The sequence below is a fragment of the Acanthochromis polyacanthus genome, chromosome 14 (genome assembly GCF_021347895.1).
Source record: "Acanthochromis polyacanthus isolate Apoly-LR-REF ecotype Palm Island chromosome 14, KAUST_Apoly_ChrSc, whole genome shotgun sequence".
Lineage (NCBI taxonomy): Eukaryota > Metazoa > Chordata > Actinopteri > Pomacentridae > Acanthochromis > Acanthochromis polyacanthus.
In genome coordinates, this window is record NC_067126.1 from 13,601,790 (window position 1) to 13,618,880 (window position 17,091).

The following is a 17,091-nucleotide window of genomic DNA, read 5'->3' on the forward strand; positions in this document are numbered from 1 at the left end:
AAAAAAACGCATTTGTGGATCGAGCTGACGGCAGAGCAGTCTCAAAAAAGATTCACACACAAAAGCAGTTTGTGAATGCAGAAATACATTTGTGAACTTTCTTAATTTATTTGTGGATTGCAGTTTACATTTGTGAATCCCAGTTCACATGTGTGAATTATTCTGTGTGCATTTTTGAATTATGAGACTGTTCTAACTCCATAGAACTTTGTCTGCAACAAAAAAATATGTTGCTATTTCTCCCTTGAAGTGAGATGTTCAGTTGGTTCATGTGTGGAAAAAATGTCACAGAGATAGGCAAGTTTAGCTGTGAACTTGGTGTTGGTATAGTAATGTGCAAGGGGAGATTTTTTTCCCAGTGAGGAAAGATAAAACCTCATTCTTCATCTCAAACAAACGCTTGAGGACGAGTCCTCTTGAGAGCCATCTCACTTCACTGTGATAGAGCAGCTGGACATGATCTGTGTCCAAGCCCTCACAAAGCTTAGCAAAACATCTGGAGTTAACAGCATTATTTTTTATGATGTTGATAGTTTTCACACTTACATCCATCACCTCCTGGAACTCTGCTGACATCCTTTTTGCTGCAAGGCTTTCACAGTGGAGAAAACAGTGGGTCCATTTAGCTTCTGGCACGCGCTCAAATATCTGCTTGATGACGCCTCGGTGTCTACCAGTCATTGACGCTGCACCGTCAACTGCACACCCCAACACAGTTCTGCCAGTCCAGGCCGTTCTCCATGAAGCAGTTATCCATGCAATGGAAACATTTCTCAGCTGTAGTTTGGGTTGGTAGCTCTCCACAAAAGACCATGTCTTCTTGCAAACTGCTGTCCCAGCGATAGCGAACAAAAACCAATAGCAGTGCTGCATTTGTTACATCAGTGGACTCGTCTAGCTGCAAAGAGAAACATGGACTAGTTTTTATTCTCTCCAGAAGCTGCTGATGTATGTCGGAGGCCACGTCAGCAATACGTTGACTCATCGTGTCGTTTGAGAGTGAAATAGTCATCAGCTTCTTTGCAGCAGCCTCCCCGATCATCTCACGGCACATGTCCACGGCGGCAGGCAAAACCAATTCCTCTGCGATGGTGAACGCCTTCTTATTCTGTGCCACACGTCTGGCTACGAGGTAGCTGGCTTTTAAAGCACACTTAGCACTGCCAGTCAGCGATATGACAGATTTTTTTTCTGCATCTGTAGCCCAACCTCTTTTCTCTTAAAAAAATCAATCGGCTTTCCAACTACTTGTGCGAGTTTAATTTCCAGGTGCCGCCTTAATTTTGAAGGCTTCAGTGCTTCATTTGATAGCGTAAGCCCACACTCCACACACTGCGCCCTCGGCTCTGCCTCACTACCTCCATTCACGAAGCCGAACTTAATAAAGTCCGGGTTATACTTGCGCACACATTTTGTTTTTGATGATAGGTTGACTTCACTTATCTTCATTTTTTCGTTTCATAAACTTCTCCATAATGCTGCCGAGACCTTCGTAGTTGACCCATGAGTTCACCTCTTCTACTGTCGCTCCTTTTGGGGTGTGTAAACAACTCGCTGACGTCTCACTGCCACCAAGTGGTGGGAAGCTGTATTGCGGTCCTGCGGCCCTCTCCAAGCCCACGTGCAGAACTAAAAGTTTTTTGCGGCCCACTAGTCGGCGCTAGAGGCCCATTGGTGGGCCGCAGCCCAATTGTTCAGAATCACTGTACTAAAACATACTAAACAAGACGACATGGTCATCAATATCCCCCGCCACATGTGATGTCTATGAGTCTATATCCAAAATAGTGATCAAGGGCCATAACTCTGTTAAATATTATCGCACAGGTCTCATTTTCGAACTTGATCAAGGTGTCCATGGTGTGAAGCTACACACTAAATTTCGTAATCCTAGCTGTAATAGTTTCCGAGAAAAGCTGTCCCCTTCATCTCAGACGGACAGACGGACGGAAGCATGGACGGACGGACGGACGGACGGACGGAGGCCAAACCTATATCCCCCTTTTCCACTTCGTGGAGGCGGGGGATAAAAATTCAAAGTGATTCAGAATCCAGGATCCTTTCCGGATTGCCACCAAAATTAAATCAGCTCTTCCTCTTACCGTAGTCTACATCCCCACAAAATTTCATGTGAATCTGCCCAGGCGTTTTTGAGTTATCTTGCTAACAGACAGACAGACAGACAGACAGACAGACAGACAAACGCCAGGTGTCACATAACCTCCTTGGCGGAGGTAAAAAGGGATTTATAGGAATTAAGTTTACCCTTTGGTTGATGCTACAGGTACGGACCCGTACCTGTAGCATCTGTACTAGAGGTACGGACCCGTTAAGGTAACTGAAGAGCTGGCGCCGGTTAACTACTATTTGCTGCACATTACAGGCAGGTTATATGAATGACTTTGACGGCGAACATTGTGTAATTTAACCAAAAATACACCGTCTCCTCTCACACTTTAGACATTGCAGTTTTTACGCTTTTAGACGCCGTGTCTAAATTGTTTGAAGTCCAGTTCCTATTAAGTAGTTTACCGCGTTCAGTGGTGGAAGCGGCTGACGAACTCCATTGCAAATGTTCCCATTTAATTTCGGACGCTAATTTACAAGATAAAGTTAAGGATGTCGAATATGAAACAAACACTCGTGAATGGTGAGGAGCAGCTCTTTAATTCGGCATGAATTAAAAAAAACACAAACTCGATTTACTGTGATATTGTGAGATTTGTTTGTGGTTATGTAACTTAGCCATTCAACAGAGTCCGCTAACATTAAAGTGACTGACGTGCAGTGTCTGTGTTGACAGACGTAGAAAATACATCAGGGTTTTGTTTAGGTTGTTAATATGTAATAGTCTGTTGCTACTTTTGAAGGTAAAAAAAATACTTGTAGTTTGCTGGCTGTTAGTTCCGCCATTTGTTTTGTTTGCTGTTTGTGCTTTATTAGAACAGGGTCACGTGAATAAAAAGTTTTGCTATTTTTAATAGTAGTGCTGATTTCAACCCCCAAATCGCTGTCCGTGAAAAAGTCAGATAATGATATTTATAAGACATTATGCATGATAGAAAAGAGAACAGCAGATGACTGACATGACAGGCTCGGCACGCAGATTCACCTCGAATCACGGAAGCGCCTTCATCACTCGGATTACCAAACCGGCTCATTAATATTTATGTACGTCGGATTACCAGCCAATCACAAAGCGCGTTCATCAGCCGGCTCATTAATATTCATGTACGTCTCATTAATATTTATAGCAAGGGAAAGTGCCGTATCCGTAGGCCACAGGCTACGGGTACGGGTCCGTATCTGTAGACACTACCTTATCCTTTACCCATACTACTCATTTAAAATCAGCGGCAGGCATGCAGGTAGTTTAGATTTTATGCTGGTTTTGCAGTTTCTGCCGTATCAAATACAGTTGAGGACACTGGGATTTTATTTGTGGGTCTCACAGCACTGGAGCTTGCCTTTTTGGAGAATTTTATGTCAAACTACCAGGGCAATTTACAGAGCATTGAAATAAATATATCCAGAAAAAAGGCAACTGTGAATACATGAAGTGAAGCTAATCTTCACTGTACTGGAGGCACGGCACAATAAGATGGCCTTGCCAAATAAAAAGTAAACTGTCTGCATGACTGAACAACACTAGAGGGAAATGAGAAACTGTCTTTTGAATTTCAAGGGATGCAACAGACTCAAAGTATTCAGCTTTACAACTACTCCATTCAAACAGTTTTGACTGTGTTGTCAGTATGTATACTCTTTTCCCTTACAGTATATGGGAGATTTAAATGTCTCATGAACTCCTACCTGATCCAATCCCGCTCCTTCTGCCACAATCAGCACTATGACGTTCCCAAAAGCGACTGTGAGCAGCCAGCCGGCCTGCAGGACCGACTTCATGTTGGCTGGAGCCTGAAGGGAACAGAGATCCAGCATTTGTCAAATAAAGAGACAACAAGCAGATAAGGTCCCATGAAATGTGAAGGAAAGCATTTCTTTTTGTTGAAAACAGTAATAGACTGTAGTTCGTACAGTCTTAAGGGTAGAGCTATATTTTTGTCATATCTAACAGCAGGTGCTTTGTTCTGTCATTCCATGAATTAGTCTGTCATTTCTTATTCCGCCAAGGAGGCAGAGCCTTGGCGGACTTAAGTGACGATTGGCATTGGTTTGTCTGTCCGTCTGTCTACCTGTTAGCAACATTACTCAATAACAGACTAAGGGATTTGGATGAAATTTTCATGGAAGGTGACAGTAATGCGGAATATAGTCTGGTTCCACAGATTTGTTAACCCGTTGCGCTTCAGTTGCGCTTCAGTGTCCCACCCGCGGTACACTTTGAGATCTGCATAAGCAATTTGCTAAATGTCTGAAACTGCAAACGCGATTATATAAACACTATACACCGATGGAAAGCTTAGATTCTCATGAATCTGCCGGTATAAACCACTTTCAGATGTGATTACCACAGCGGGTAATATAAACACATTTGTCCGACAAACAACCCTTTCTCCACCCTTTCTCTATGCACAGCTTCAACGTACACAGCGCGACTCACATTTCCGGGATCATTATTACACACAGATGAAAATATTCCACAAAAAACGGCCATAATCCAACCTTGGACATCCAGACGAAACAAGCCAGTAAAATATTTTTTTCCAAAACATGTCTTGAAGTCGGCATATTATCCACGAATAGGTCGTTTTCGAAGAAATGCACCTCGCGATGCGCGTCCAATATTCCCTGTATTTCTCTTCATATTTTTATTTACAAATAGAATATTAGCGATTTTTTGTACTGAAAATGGCTGGAATTGACTGCAGCTTAAAGGGTTAAAGATTTCTGTATTATTACGAGATAGCGCACGGCATCACTGCAACTATGACAAGAGAACACTACATTAGCTGCCTGCATCAATTCACACAGCCTGCTACATTCGGTAAGCCAATGGAAATGATACAACAAATGAGCTTTGACGGAGTACTGCACTCTGAGTGCTTTTCTAGTTCTTAATGAATTCATGTCGTAGGTTCTATGTCATTCTGTAGTTTAACAGATGGAGTTATGCTCACTTAAACCTAATTCTTGTTTAGAGTATCACAATATGCACAGAGAAAAAAATCCATTTTGAAGGAGACTAACAAATTTTGGGGAGTTTTAGACTTGGTCTGTTTAGGTGGATTAACTGCAGTTCTTTGAATGGCTACTTGAGTCAGTCCTGATTAACCCGTCTTTAAATACTCAACTTTACTGCAGCAAACTACAAACTTTTTCTTTCATACATACAGTTAATGAGTGTTTAATACTCAAAGCAACATTAAGAATACAAAGAAAACAAAATCTGAGCCTAATAGATGCTGTGTAGCGACACAAACCTGTGAATAGGAGAACTCCAGGCCCGTGATGGAGAACATGACCTCTCCAGCAGTGATGAGGGCGTACTGAGGAATCTGCCAGGCGATGTGCACGTTGTTCGCTTTCACATCCTCTGTCTTGTGAGCCACGATTTTACCCGATTCCTGACAAGACACACAGAGAGTCATGTTGTACAACTGGTAGAATCTGTGATCAATAAAAAAAATGTTAAAGAAAACATCCTGACCTCCTTGAGTATGATGGTGTAGATAGCTCCGAAATCCAGCAGGCCCAGATCAAGTTTCGAGCACTCGCCTGACTTTAAGCAGCAGGTGACGTCTGAGTATCTACCCAGAGGAAGGAGATACATGAAAGACAGATGAATTCCAAGAAAACAAAATAAAAAAGAAACACATAATTTGACTAGCTGAGTATGCATTGAGAAAAAGAGTTAAGAATTTCTTTGACACCCACATAAATTCTTTAATTGAGGCTACACTTAGCATGATGTCAGTGGGCTGTGAAGGTGAAATCAAAGATTTCTGTTTCAGCAGTGAGAAAACTTGATCCAAAGTCAGACTTCATATGCAAGTCACCAAAAACCTAACCTTAGAACATTTACCAGTCCTATAATTTACCAAGATTTCATTTAGAATGATGAGGATGAGCGTACTACCAAGGTTCTTATACCTCTTTCAGTCACTCCCTCTACCACCACCAAAATTATTCTTTGATGAAGTAAACAGTATTCTTAATGCATTCATCTGGAATAATAAAAAGTCCAGGCTGAGACTTCGCTTGCTGTACCTGCCATATGAAAGAGGAGGGCTAAAACTGCCAAATCTGAAATGGTATTACTGGTCTGCATAGTTACGCTCAGCCATGTTTTACTTTTCAACTGAGATACGCCCAGCCTGGGTAAACATTGAACAAACATCAGTACCGAACTTTGCATTGAAACTGTATTTGTACTCTGCAAATCCCAAATGCTTAAAGAAAATAACAAACAACCCTTTTCTTCAAAATACCATAGATGTTTGGTATAGGGCACATCAACATGTTGGCGATCTTCCTCCTATTTCACATCTCTCCCCTATATGGGGCAACGTGTGCTTCAAGGCAGGAAGAGAAGATGGAGGTTTCAGAACTTGGGCACATAAAGGTGTACAGAAGGTGGCAGACCTTTATAAGGATGGTAGTCTCCTCACATTTGACCAAGTATGTCAAACATATGACATTCCAAAGAAACATTTTTTAAAAATATTTACAAGTAAAACATTTCATCATGTCAAAATACAAACACATTAAATCTGAACCTCCGCTATCACATCTGGAGAATCTTACACTGCAAAACTTAGAGGAGAAAGGTCAAATTTCTTTATTTTATGCAGCTCTATTGGCACATGATAAGGAAACCACCACTGACAGGCTGGACGCATGGAGATCTGATCTTCAAGAGGATATACATGAAGTAGATTGGGAAAGTGCATGTTTGTTCTGTCATTCCATGACTTTGTCTGTCATTTCTTATTCCGCCAAGGAGGCAGAGCCTTGGCGGACTTAAGTGGCAATTGGCATTGGTTTGTCTGTCCGTCTGTCTACCTGTTAGCAACATTACTCAATAACAGACTAAGGGATTTGGATGAAATTTTCATGGAAGGTGACAGTAATGCGGAATATAGTCTGGTTCCACAGATTTGTTAACCCGTTGCGCTTCAGTGTTTAAAAGCCCAAACTCAATCAATTAATACAAGGATGAAACTCCTCCAATATAAGTGGTTGATGAGAACTTGCATAACTCCGACCAAACTGAATCGTTGGTCGCCCAATATCCCAGATACCTGTAGCAAACGCTTAGAAGGAAAGGGTACTCTGTTTCATTGTGTTTGGGACTGCTCAAAATTACAGAAGTTCTGGAAATCAGTCATACAAACTTTGTCTAAGATTGTTGGTGTGAGGGTGCCTCTTCACGCAATGACATGTGTGTTGGGTATATTTCCAGAGAACTGTATTTTCACTTCAAGTCAGTCAACACTCATCGATTTTGGACTCCTGCAGGCCAGGAGGCTGATATCTTTATACTGGAAAAAAAATGGACGTACCCTCAATACATACATTGCCTTGTGAAAGTATTCGGCCCCCCTTGAACTTTTTTAGTTTAAAGCCGGATTTGGATACAAAAAGATTTCCCAAGCTTTAAACATCTCAAGGAGCACTGTGCAAGCAATCATATTGAAATGGAAGGAGTATCAGACCACTGCAAATCTACCAAGACCCGGCCGTCCCTCTAAACTTTCACCTTGAACAAGGAGAAGACTGATCAGAGATGCAGCCAAGAGGCCCATGATCACTCTGGATGAACTGCAGAGATCTACAGCTGAGGTGGGAGAGTCTGTCCATAGGACAACAATCAGTCGAACACTGCACAAATCTGGCCTTTATGGAAGAGTGGCAAGAAGAAAGCCATTTCTCAAAGATATCCATAAAAAGTCTCGTTTGAAGTTTGCCACAAGCCACCTGGGAGACACGCCAAACATGTGGAAGAAGGTGCTCTGGTCAGATGAAACCAAAATCGAACTTTTTGGCCACAATGCAAAACGATATGTTTGGCGTAAAAGCAACACAGCTCATCACCCTGAACACACCATCCCCACTGTCAAACATGGTGGTGGCAGCCTCATGGTTTGGGCCTGCTTTTCTTCAGCAGGGACAGGGAAGGTGGTTAAAATTGATGGGAAGATGAATGGAGCCAAATACAGGACCATTCTGGAAGAAAACCTGTTGGAGTCTGCAAAAGACCTGGGACTGGGACGGAGATTTATCTTCCAACAGGACAATGATCCAAAACATAAAGCCAAATCTACAATGGAATGGTTCACAAATAAACGTATCCAGGTGTTAGAATGGCCAAGTCAAAGTCCAGACCTGAATCCAATCGAGCTTCTGTGGGCAGAGCTGAAGACTGCTGTTCACAAACGCTCTCCATCCAACCTCACTGAGCTCGAGCTGTTTTGCAAGGAAGAATGGGCAAGAATTTCAGTCTCTCGATGTGCAAAACTGATAGAGACATACCCCAAGCGACTTGCAGCTGTAATTGCAGCAAAAGGTGGCTACAAAGTATTAATGCAAGGGGGGCGAGTAATATTGCACGCCCCCACTTCTCAGGTTTTTATTTGTTAAAAAAGTATAAAATATCCAATAAATTTCATTCCACTTCACGATTGTGTCCCACTTGTTGTTGATTCTTGACAAAAAATTAAAATTTTATATCTTTATGTTTGAAGCCTGAAATGTGGCGAAAGGTTGAAAAGTTCAAGGGGGCCGAATACTTTCACAAGGCACCGTATGTGGGTGAGGGAGATGGCATCTTGTGTTGTACTAGAACGACTTACTTATATTGTCAGAGGAAGAGGAGAGGACTTTGGCAAAATATGGTCACCTTTAACTGAGTTTCTCAGATGTTACGAGGCCAATTAATTTTGACAGTGGTGCTGAATTGGTGAGCTGTATGCTGTGTATTTGTATTTATTTTTATTTATTTATTTATTTTTCATTCTTTCACTTTTGTTTATTTGGGGGGACTATGTTGCTTTTTGTTTGTTTTATGTTGAGTATATTGTTAAGTTTTTCATAATATAAAGCCCAATAAAGACATTGTTTTTAAAAAAAGGATTTCATTTAGAAAGATATGTTAACTTAAAGTAATACATCCATTCATTCAAACCTAAAATATAGCAAACATTTGTCACACATTGGTCTGGAGCTGTAATTGTAGACTCACACCAATTAGCCATGACATTCAAGTCACTGATATGTCAAGTATCGCAATGCAGCGTTCTACTGAGAAACCTTGGGTCTTGTCTTTCATGTGGATGTTGTTTTGACTTGTAGATTGGATATAAAGATGGACAAACCACCCATGATGTCACCCATAGTTCCATAAGTTCAGTGTGTTGGCACTGCTCTTTGGCATTTACCTTATTTGTATTTTTTGCTTTTTGATTGACTACCCAACTCCTTTGTCTTTGTTTAATCCAAAAATCAGCAAAGCGTTAGTAGAACGGAGCCATGGACTGTCCTGTGACGGCACCCACTCGTCACTTAAAGCAGCCACACCCTCAATTATGCATCATTTTAACCCTGATTACAGTCTGAATAGATGATTTGTACAAAAATTCACCCCCTTTACACTTCTGATAAATGGAGAAATTAGCTATAGAGACCAAAACAGTTTTTGTACCAGGCTGTAAACATGTTTATTTCTGCAGTAAAATTAGGTATTTCAGAGTCAATCTACGGGGATTGACTCGCTTTTAGAGGAAGCCTCGAGTGGCCATTCAACAAGCTGCAGTTTGTGGCTCGTCCTCATTAGCTGTTGCAAACCAAGACTCCCCAACATCAGCAGCCTAACCAACCAGGACAATGTTTAGGGACTGCCGTCCCGTGAGGAACATGATAAAGAGCACAACCTGACCATCAAACTCCCCAGAATCAAATTCCACCAAGCATCCATTAGATAAGTCTCAGTATGAACCCAATCCATGGATTTCCAAGGGTCTGCCGCCAACATTCCAGTGCCAGAGACACAGGACCCCAACAGACCACTCATGTCCATAACCCAACTGGTCAGAGATTTTTTTTTTGGTGGATTTTTTTTTCAGTGATCCAAGTGGGATCTTCACAATATCAGGTTTAGTGTTTTTTCAGTATTTTGCATTTTTCATTCAGACCCAAACACCCCATCCCCAGTCTACTCACGCTCCCCGACTGACAGTCTGGTTCAGAGACACGCTGTACTCAGAGGACACGTTGAAAAGTTCAGTTCCAACTGTTATGTTTAAGTCCTCCGGCAGTGTGTTGAGGAACCTGTACAATTGAAACCAAGCAATCTCATGAGCAAATCTAACACATTTAATGCAGTAGAGGATGAATTAGCCTAAAATGTTTTAAGCTAGTTATAACACATTTTACCTCACTAAAGGATTCCCGTCTTCGTTTTTCATTATGTAGTCTTCCACCTGAGTGATTAAAAAACAGCCATGTCAAAGAAGTTTCTGTTGTTAACATTAATTTCTGTTGTCTTCAAACTCCTATGTTGTATCCTTTCAAATTATTGGAAATACTTAGGCTTGTAAAAGTTTCTCCAAAGACGAGCAATTCCAATGAGTGCATGATATTTTGTCGAAGGCCTTGAAAAACTATTTACTCATTCAGCTTTTTGCTGAGAGTGATTTGCTCCGGATTACCACAACATAATCTGACACAAAAATTCAACATTTGTTTTTTTGTCTGTTCTTTACAAACTGATTTCAAGTGGGTTGGCCTTTTAGGGTTCTGCACCATTAAAATCAAAATGTGACAACCCTTCTGGAGTAGTTTACTTGTATTGTTAATCAAATCTGATCAAAACCAAATACAAAAAATATAGAAAGAGGTCCAGCTGCGGATCTATCATCTGGGGATTCAAGACCTGTAGCCAGTAGGAATAAGGCAGGGTCCCCATACATGAGATGTGTAACTGTCAGTTTTTTTTCTATTATTTATTTATTTTTTATTGTCTCCTCTGCTCAAATCTTTAATTGTTAGAGCATTTAAAGTTTTTTTTGTCACATAAGAACAAACTAAATATTCTTTCTTGTGTGCTAGTAGAGAAATCACACGCTAAATTACCTAGAAAAATACAACATTTATATACAAAAGCCTGGGTTACACATAATTTAAGACATCTTCTAGAATAAAACAATATTCTCTTATATTGTAAATACTGTTTCATTTCAGTAGTCCACATGTGTCTAAATTTATACACTGTTTTAAAATGTATACATACCATAAAAACAATAAAAAAACAGTAGTTTAAACTCCTCAATTAAGATAAAAACATATAAATAAAGAGATTTCAAGCAAATTCTTATTAATCTTAATAAGTTAGATCTGAATGCATAAGGATGTTCTTTCACAATTTTTTTGAAATATTTAATGCAACTGAAAAAACTAAACAGCAATGTTCTGCAGCACTCACAAGTTTGCACTGAGTTCCAGCAGGTCCTGGGAATAAGATGAGACTGTAGGCCTCCTCCTCTTCAAACCTCTGGTTGCACTCTGTGTCTGCTCCCAGGGAAGTAACTGTAATGTAAGCGTACTTGGCGGGGCCTTCCAGTGGCAATGTCTCGTATGTCGGAGAATCCTGATACAGAGAAACCAGACGGTAACATTAGTTTCTGAGTTAGAAATTCTTAAAGAAGGTGGAATCATGTCCATTTATTTGTCATGTCCTTCCCGGCAATCTGTGGATCAATGTTTGAAGTGCCATAACTTGAGAAATTATGTAACTGGAGTACTGAAATTTTGCAGGCTCAATGACATGCACAGATGATCTTTAATGGTAGAAGTCTGCTTTGATATAATAATACAAGCCAGTTATATGATGGTGCAAATTTGGTCAAATTGTGACTGGCACATATACAAGCTTTGGAAATATAGAGTATGATGTGAGTCAGAAACAACTGCTTTTGAGTCATTCCATGTCAATTCAACAAATGCTTGTTGCACCACTTTCTCAGATCCTCCCAAAATTTTTTTTGGGCTTTATTTGGGTAATTTTATGAACAAATGCAAAGTATTATGGTTATAAACATACAGTATAAGCAGTAATGATCTAATCTAATACCCATAGTCAGTCCAAACTTAATCCTCGCCTATGATTTTAGGGTTTTAAACTACTAAAAAAAGCAATTTATACTCCTTTTACATGGTCAGAATTTTTTCCCCTTCCAAAACTTTTACCCTTCTGGTGAGAAAAGTATAGAAATGAATGAAAATAAAAAAATACTGGACTGTGGAATTTCCCAAAATATCCTTATTATTTCATGGGCGACTTTATTTTGGGTTTTTCATGCCTCTATTTTAGGACTTATTCTTGTGAAAAGACATTGAAAGAATGAATTTTCTTCTTTACTAATGAAAGTTGCATAAGGTAAAAGTTTTAAAACATTAAAATAAAGCTTATTTATTGATTTATAGGCTGTTGAACTCAGGTGTAGACCCAAAATAGCCTAACTTTAGGCATTAAAAAGTGCATGTGGGATACATGGTACGCGGTTCAAATTTTTTTTGGAGGAACTAGTATGTGTGAAGTATGTGTGAACTTACTTTCATATTTGTTTCTTGTGCCAAAGATGAGCAACTGCTGAATCAATTTACTATATATTTTGATCCTCGTTTTTGTTTTTAGGAACCATTTACATGACCAACTAAAGATGAAAGATGAATCTGAAGCATCAGCATCGTAGTATAAGTTACAAAGGGCATATCTGAAGTTAATTATTATATAGACATTGTTTTTTCTTTCATACAGTAACTGAATAAGAAGAAATGGCATCACTCCCAGACTGCATTCTCAGGACAGCCTCGGTATCGTATTTGACTTATCAGCTGAATTTGAAGATTTGCAAGTGAAATTCATGCACCCAAAAGGTCCCAGCAAGAAGTTCACATGGCCTAGAAAGGATGACGTAGTGTGGGTGCCTACAGCCCACATCCTCTGTCCAATCACTGCTCCTTCAACACGCCGTGGTGGACAGTACCACATATCTGGTGCAGATGATGGCCTGATTTCAGAGAAATTCAAGCAGTTCAAAGGACAGAAATAGTGGTGTGATAAGTTGGGGACAAATTACATGTTTTACATGGGACCTAAGGCAATATAACTCATTTTAACTGCAATATATTAGTTAGAATTCCTAAAAAAACGCCTATAAAACATAGTGCATTTCTTGGTTAAATTGGCCATGAAGGATTCAAGAAACAATGTTGATACTTCAGATATCAATTATTCGGATGTTTATTGTTATACAGACAAAGTTTCATGTTTCTACTCCATGTCCCACATTGGTTTCTGTGCCAATATATGTATGGTGTTTTTCAGTCTGTTTCATAAATAGGCATCGTTTTGAGGTCTAAGGAGACTAGCTAGCTCTTGGATATTTTTAGGTTAGAGAGAACTTTTAAGGTACTTTGAGATTTTTATAACATATGAACCTTGTTACTTATTAAAATTTGTGAAAAAAATGCCTAAATTCTTGAAAAATGCCATTTTCGCCAAATTTTTAAATTGCCCTGTACCACAGAGAAATGGGTATATTCATTCCAAATTTTTTTTCCTGCTCTATTGTTAAGGTGTTTGAACCCTTCAGATCACTTGTAAGTCTATATCATCAGTCAGTTCCCAGTATTATCTTCCTAAATCAAGCCTTTCTACCTAAAATATCAATTTCCGAGTGGAAAAATAGGGATTTAAATATTTTATAACTTAGCAAATAGCAATCATATGATGTTAAAACTTTGCAAGTAATCTATTCTTATGTTGGGATAGTTAAAAAAAAAGTTTGGAGATGATCAGAGGAGGTCATGCAACAAAATTTCCTCAGATTTGTTGAAATGAGATGGAATGACTCTTTTTGTATTTATAGCCAATATTTGAACATGCATTGAACAGATATGGCTGTGAAACCCCTCCAATAATTTAATAGTTCTGTAATATTATTTCGAGGCAAAAAGAAAAGTCATGGTTTTACAAACAATTTTCTGAAAAATGTGACTATAAGCAATCATGTGTATATGTCAGACATATATTTTACTTGTTTTGATTGCTTTATCTGATCTGTTCTAATTCATTTTAACCTTTTTAGCAACAAGTTAGTCACATAGAAACATCGTGTTGGGAAAGCTGGTAGCAATAATACATGATGTATTCAGGGTTGTACCACTGAAGACCAGATGTACATGTCAATGAACTTGTAAAATCTCAGGACTCTGGCTACATTATTTCCAAGTTATGGCACTTCAAACATTGCTGCACAGAGTGGTGGGAAGAAAACAATGCAAAAATCAATATGAGTTCCCCTCCTTTAAGAATTTTTCACTCAAAAACTGATATGAGCCCAGACTTTACACACGGTCACCTCAATCAATATTCAACATTGTAAAAACAAATCAGTCAAATTAAAGATGGATAGCAGAATGACCCACATATGAATATGAGTTAAAGTGGTCATTGGCGATTTTGTGCTGCCTCACTGACAGTGAATAGAATAAGTTATGTCTGATTACCTGGAAGTGTGGTATCGGTTCTGGAAACAGGTTGGTGCCGAGGACCTTCACACTGGCATCACCTCCTGCCAGGTTCACAACCTGCAGTAGACTATTCTTTGCAGGTGCAGGATCCACCACCGTTTTCTAGTAGACAGAAAAGGATGTTAATGCACCATAGTGAATAATATCCACTGCATATGCTACTTTTTTTTAGGATAATGCTAGGAAATGCACATTAGTCTTAGCAGAAAAAACGATGGGCAAAGTTGCTCATAAGAATATGCTGTATATATTTTTAGACACTGCATCTGATGTCAAGAGATAACAGAATAATATTGTTTGGACTCAAGAATTGCCAAAATGATTACACTATTAATTCCCATTCTGGCACACAAGCTTGTAAACAAAACTGCAAGCGAACCGCATGATTTCAAAATTGCATACAGAAATCTGCCAGCTGCTACATTATGCTACATTATGAGGACATCATATGCAAAAGTACATTCTTTTTTTTAATCTTTTTATTTAGAAAGGCAAGTTTCCATCAAATATATCTTACAGACTTAGATGTTCAAGAACAGATAGAAGAAAAATAATTGAAAACATACCGTTCACAGGAATTTTACATATAGCCTTTCTGGTTTTTTGTTTTTCCTTGGACTAACACTTATTTTGTTGAAAATCAATTAGAAAACAAAACAAAACAAAACTAGGGAGCGCACCATTTCGAAATATCCAAATATACATAAAAGGAAAGTGGACAGGTTTGTACAAAACAAAAGCTTATTCAAGTAAATTCAGATCTGATTGGTTTTACGTACCCAGTCCATTTGAACCAGATTCTATAAAACTTTTCTTTTTCAGCCTTAAGAGAGAAAGATATTTTTTCCATGACATATATTTCATACACAACATCAATCCAGTCATCCATGGTGGGTGGTTCTACTCTCAACCATTTTCTCGTAACAGATTTCTTACTGGCTGCCAAAAGTACAGTGGGTACGGAAAGTATTCAGACTCCTTGAAATTTTTCACTCTCTGTGTCATTGCAGCCATTTGCCAAAATCAAAAAAGTTCATTTTATTTCTCATTAATGTACACTCAGCACCCCATCTTGACAGAAAAAACAAAAATGTAGAAATTTTTGCAAATTTATTAAAAAAGAAAAACTGAAATATCACATGGTCAGAAGTATTCAGACCCTTTGCAGTGACATTCATATTTAACTCACATGCTGTCCATTTCTTCTGATCCTCCTCCAGATGGTTCTGCTTCTTTTTTGGAGTCCAGCTGTATTTAATTTAAATGATTGGACTTGATTAGGAAAGGCACACACCTGTCTATATAAGACCTTATCGCTTACAGTGCATGTCAGAGCAAATGAGAATCATGAGGTCGAAGGAACTGCCCAAGGAGCTCGGAGACAGAATTGTGTCAAGGCACAGATCTGGCCAAGGTTACAAAAGAATTTCTGCAGCACTCAAGGTTCCTAAGAGCACGGTGGCCTCCATAATCCTCAAATGGAAGAAGTTTGGGACGACCACAACTCTTTCTAGACCTGGCCGTCCAGCCAAACTGAGCAATGGTGGGAGAAGAGCCTTGGTGAGAGAGGTAAAGAAGAACCCAAAGATCACTGTGGCTGAGCTCCAGAGATGCAGTCGGGAGATAGGAGAAAGTTCCACAAAGTCACTGCAGCCCTCCACCAGTCGGGCCTTTAAGGCAGAGTGGCCCGATGGAAGCCTCTCCTCAGTGCAAGACACATGAAAGCCTGCATAAAGTTTGCCAAAAAACACATGAAGGACTCCCAGACTATGAGAAATAAGATTCTCTGCTCTGATGAGACCAAGATTGAACTTTTTGGTGTTAATTCTAAGCGGTATGTGTGGAGAAAACCAGGCACTGCTCATCACCTGCCCAATACAATCCCTACAGTGAAACATGGTGGTGGGAGCATCATGTTGTGGGGGTGTTTTTCAGCTGCAGGGACAGGACGACTGGTTGCAATTGAAGGAAGGATGAGGTAAAGTACAGCGATATCCTGGAGGAAAACCCCTTCCAGAGTGCTCAGGACCTCAGACTGGGCCCAAGGTTCACCTTTCTACAAGACAATGACCCTAAGCACACAGCTAAAATAACAAAGGAGTGGCTTCAGAACAACTCTGTGACTGTTCTTGACCGGCCCAGCCAGAGCCCTGACCTAAACCCAATTGAGCATCTCTTTGAGAGACCTCAAAATGGCTGTCCACAAACGGTCACCATCCAACCTGACAGAACTGGAGAGGATCTGAAAAGGAAGAATGGCAGAGGATCCCCAAATCCAGGTGTGAAAAACTTGTTGCGTCATTCCCAAAAAGACTCATGGCTGTACTAGCTGAAAAGGGTGCTTCTATTCAATACTGAGCACAGGATCTGAATAGTTATGACCATGTGATATTTCAGTTTTTCTTTTTTAATAAATTTGCAAAATTTCTACATTTCTGTTTTTTTCTGTCAAGATGGAGTGCTGAATGTACATTAATGAGAAATAAAATGAACTTTTTTGATTTTGGCAAATGGCTGCAATGACACAGAGAGTGAAAAATTTCAAGGGGTCTGAATACTTTCCGTACCCACTGTATAGTCAATAGTTTTTTGTCT

General features: G+C 39.6%; 1 protein-coding gene across 3 annotated transcripts in view; it reads right to left on the minus strand.

Annotated features, from left to right (window-relative positions):
• slc15a2 (solute carrier family 15 member 2) overlaps positions 1-17,091 on the minus strand; it is a 51,022-nt gene that overhangs the window by 4,812 nt on the left and 29,119 nt on the right. For all 3 annotated transcript variants that reach the window (XM_022220041.2, XM_051958900.1, XM_051958899.1), the window contains 7 exons: positions 14,473-14,598; positions 11,384-11,548; positions 10,336-10,382; positions 10,123-10,230; positions 5,612-5,711; positions 5,385-5,528; positions 3,814-3,918 (listed from right to left, as the gene is read on the minus strand). In XM_022220041.2, coding sequence (XP_022075733.1) covers positions 3,814-3,918; positions 5,385-5,528; positions 5,612-5,711; positions 10,123-10,230; positions 10,336-10,382; positions 11,384-11,548; positions 14,473-14,598 — 795 coding nt within the window. The remainder of the gene's footprint in view (positions 1-3,813; positions 3,919-5,384; positions 5,529-5,611; positions 5,712-10,122; positions 10,231-10,335; positions 10,383-11,383; positions 11,549-14,472; positions 14,599-17,091) is intronic.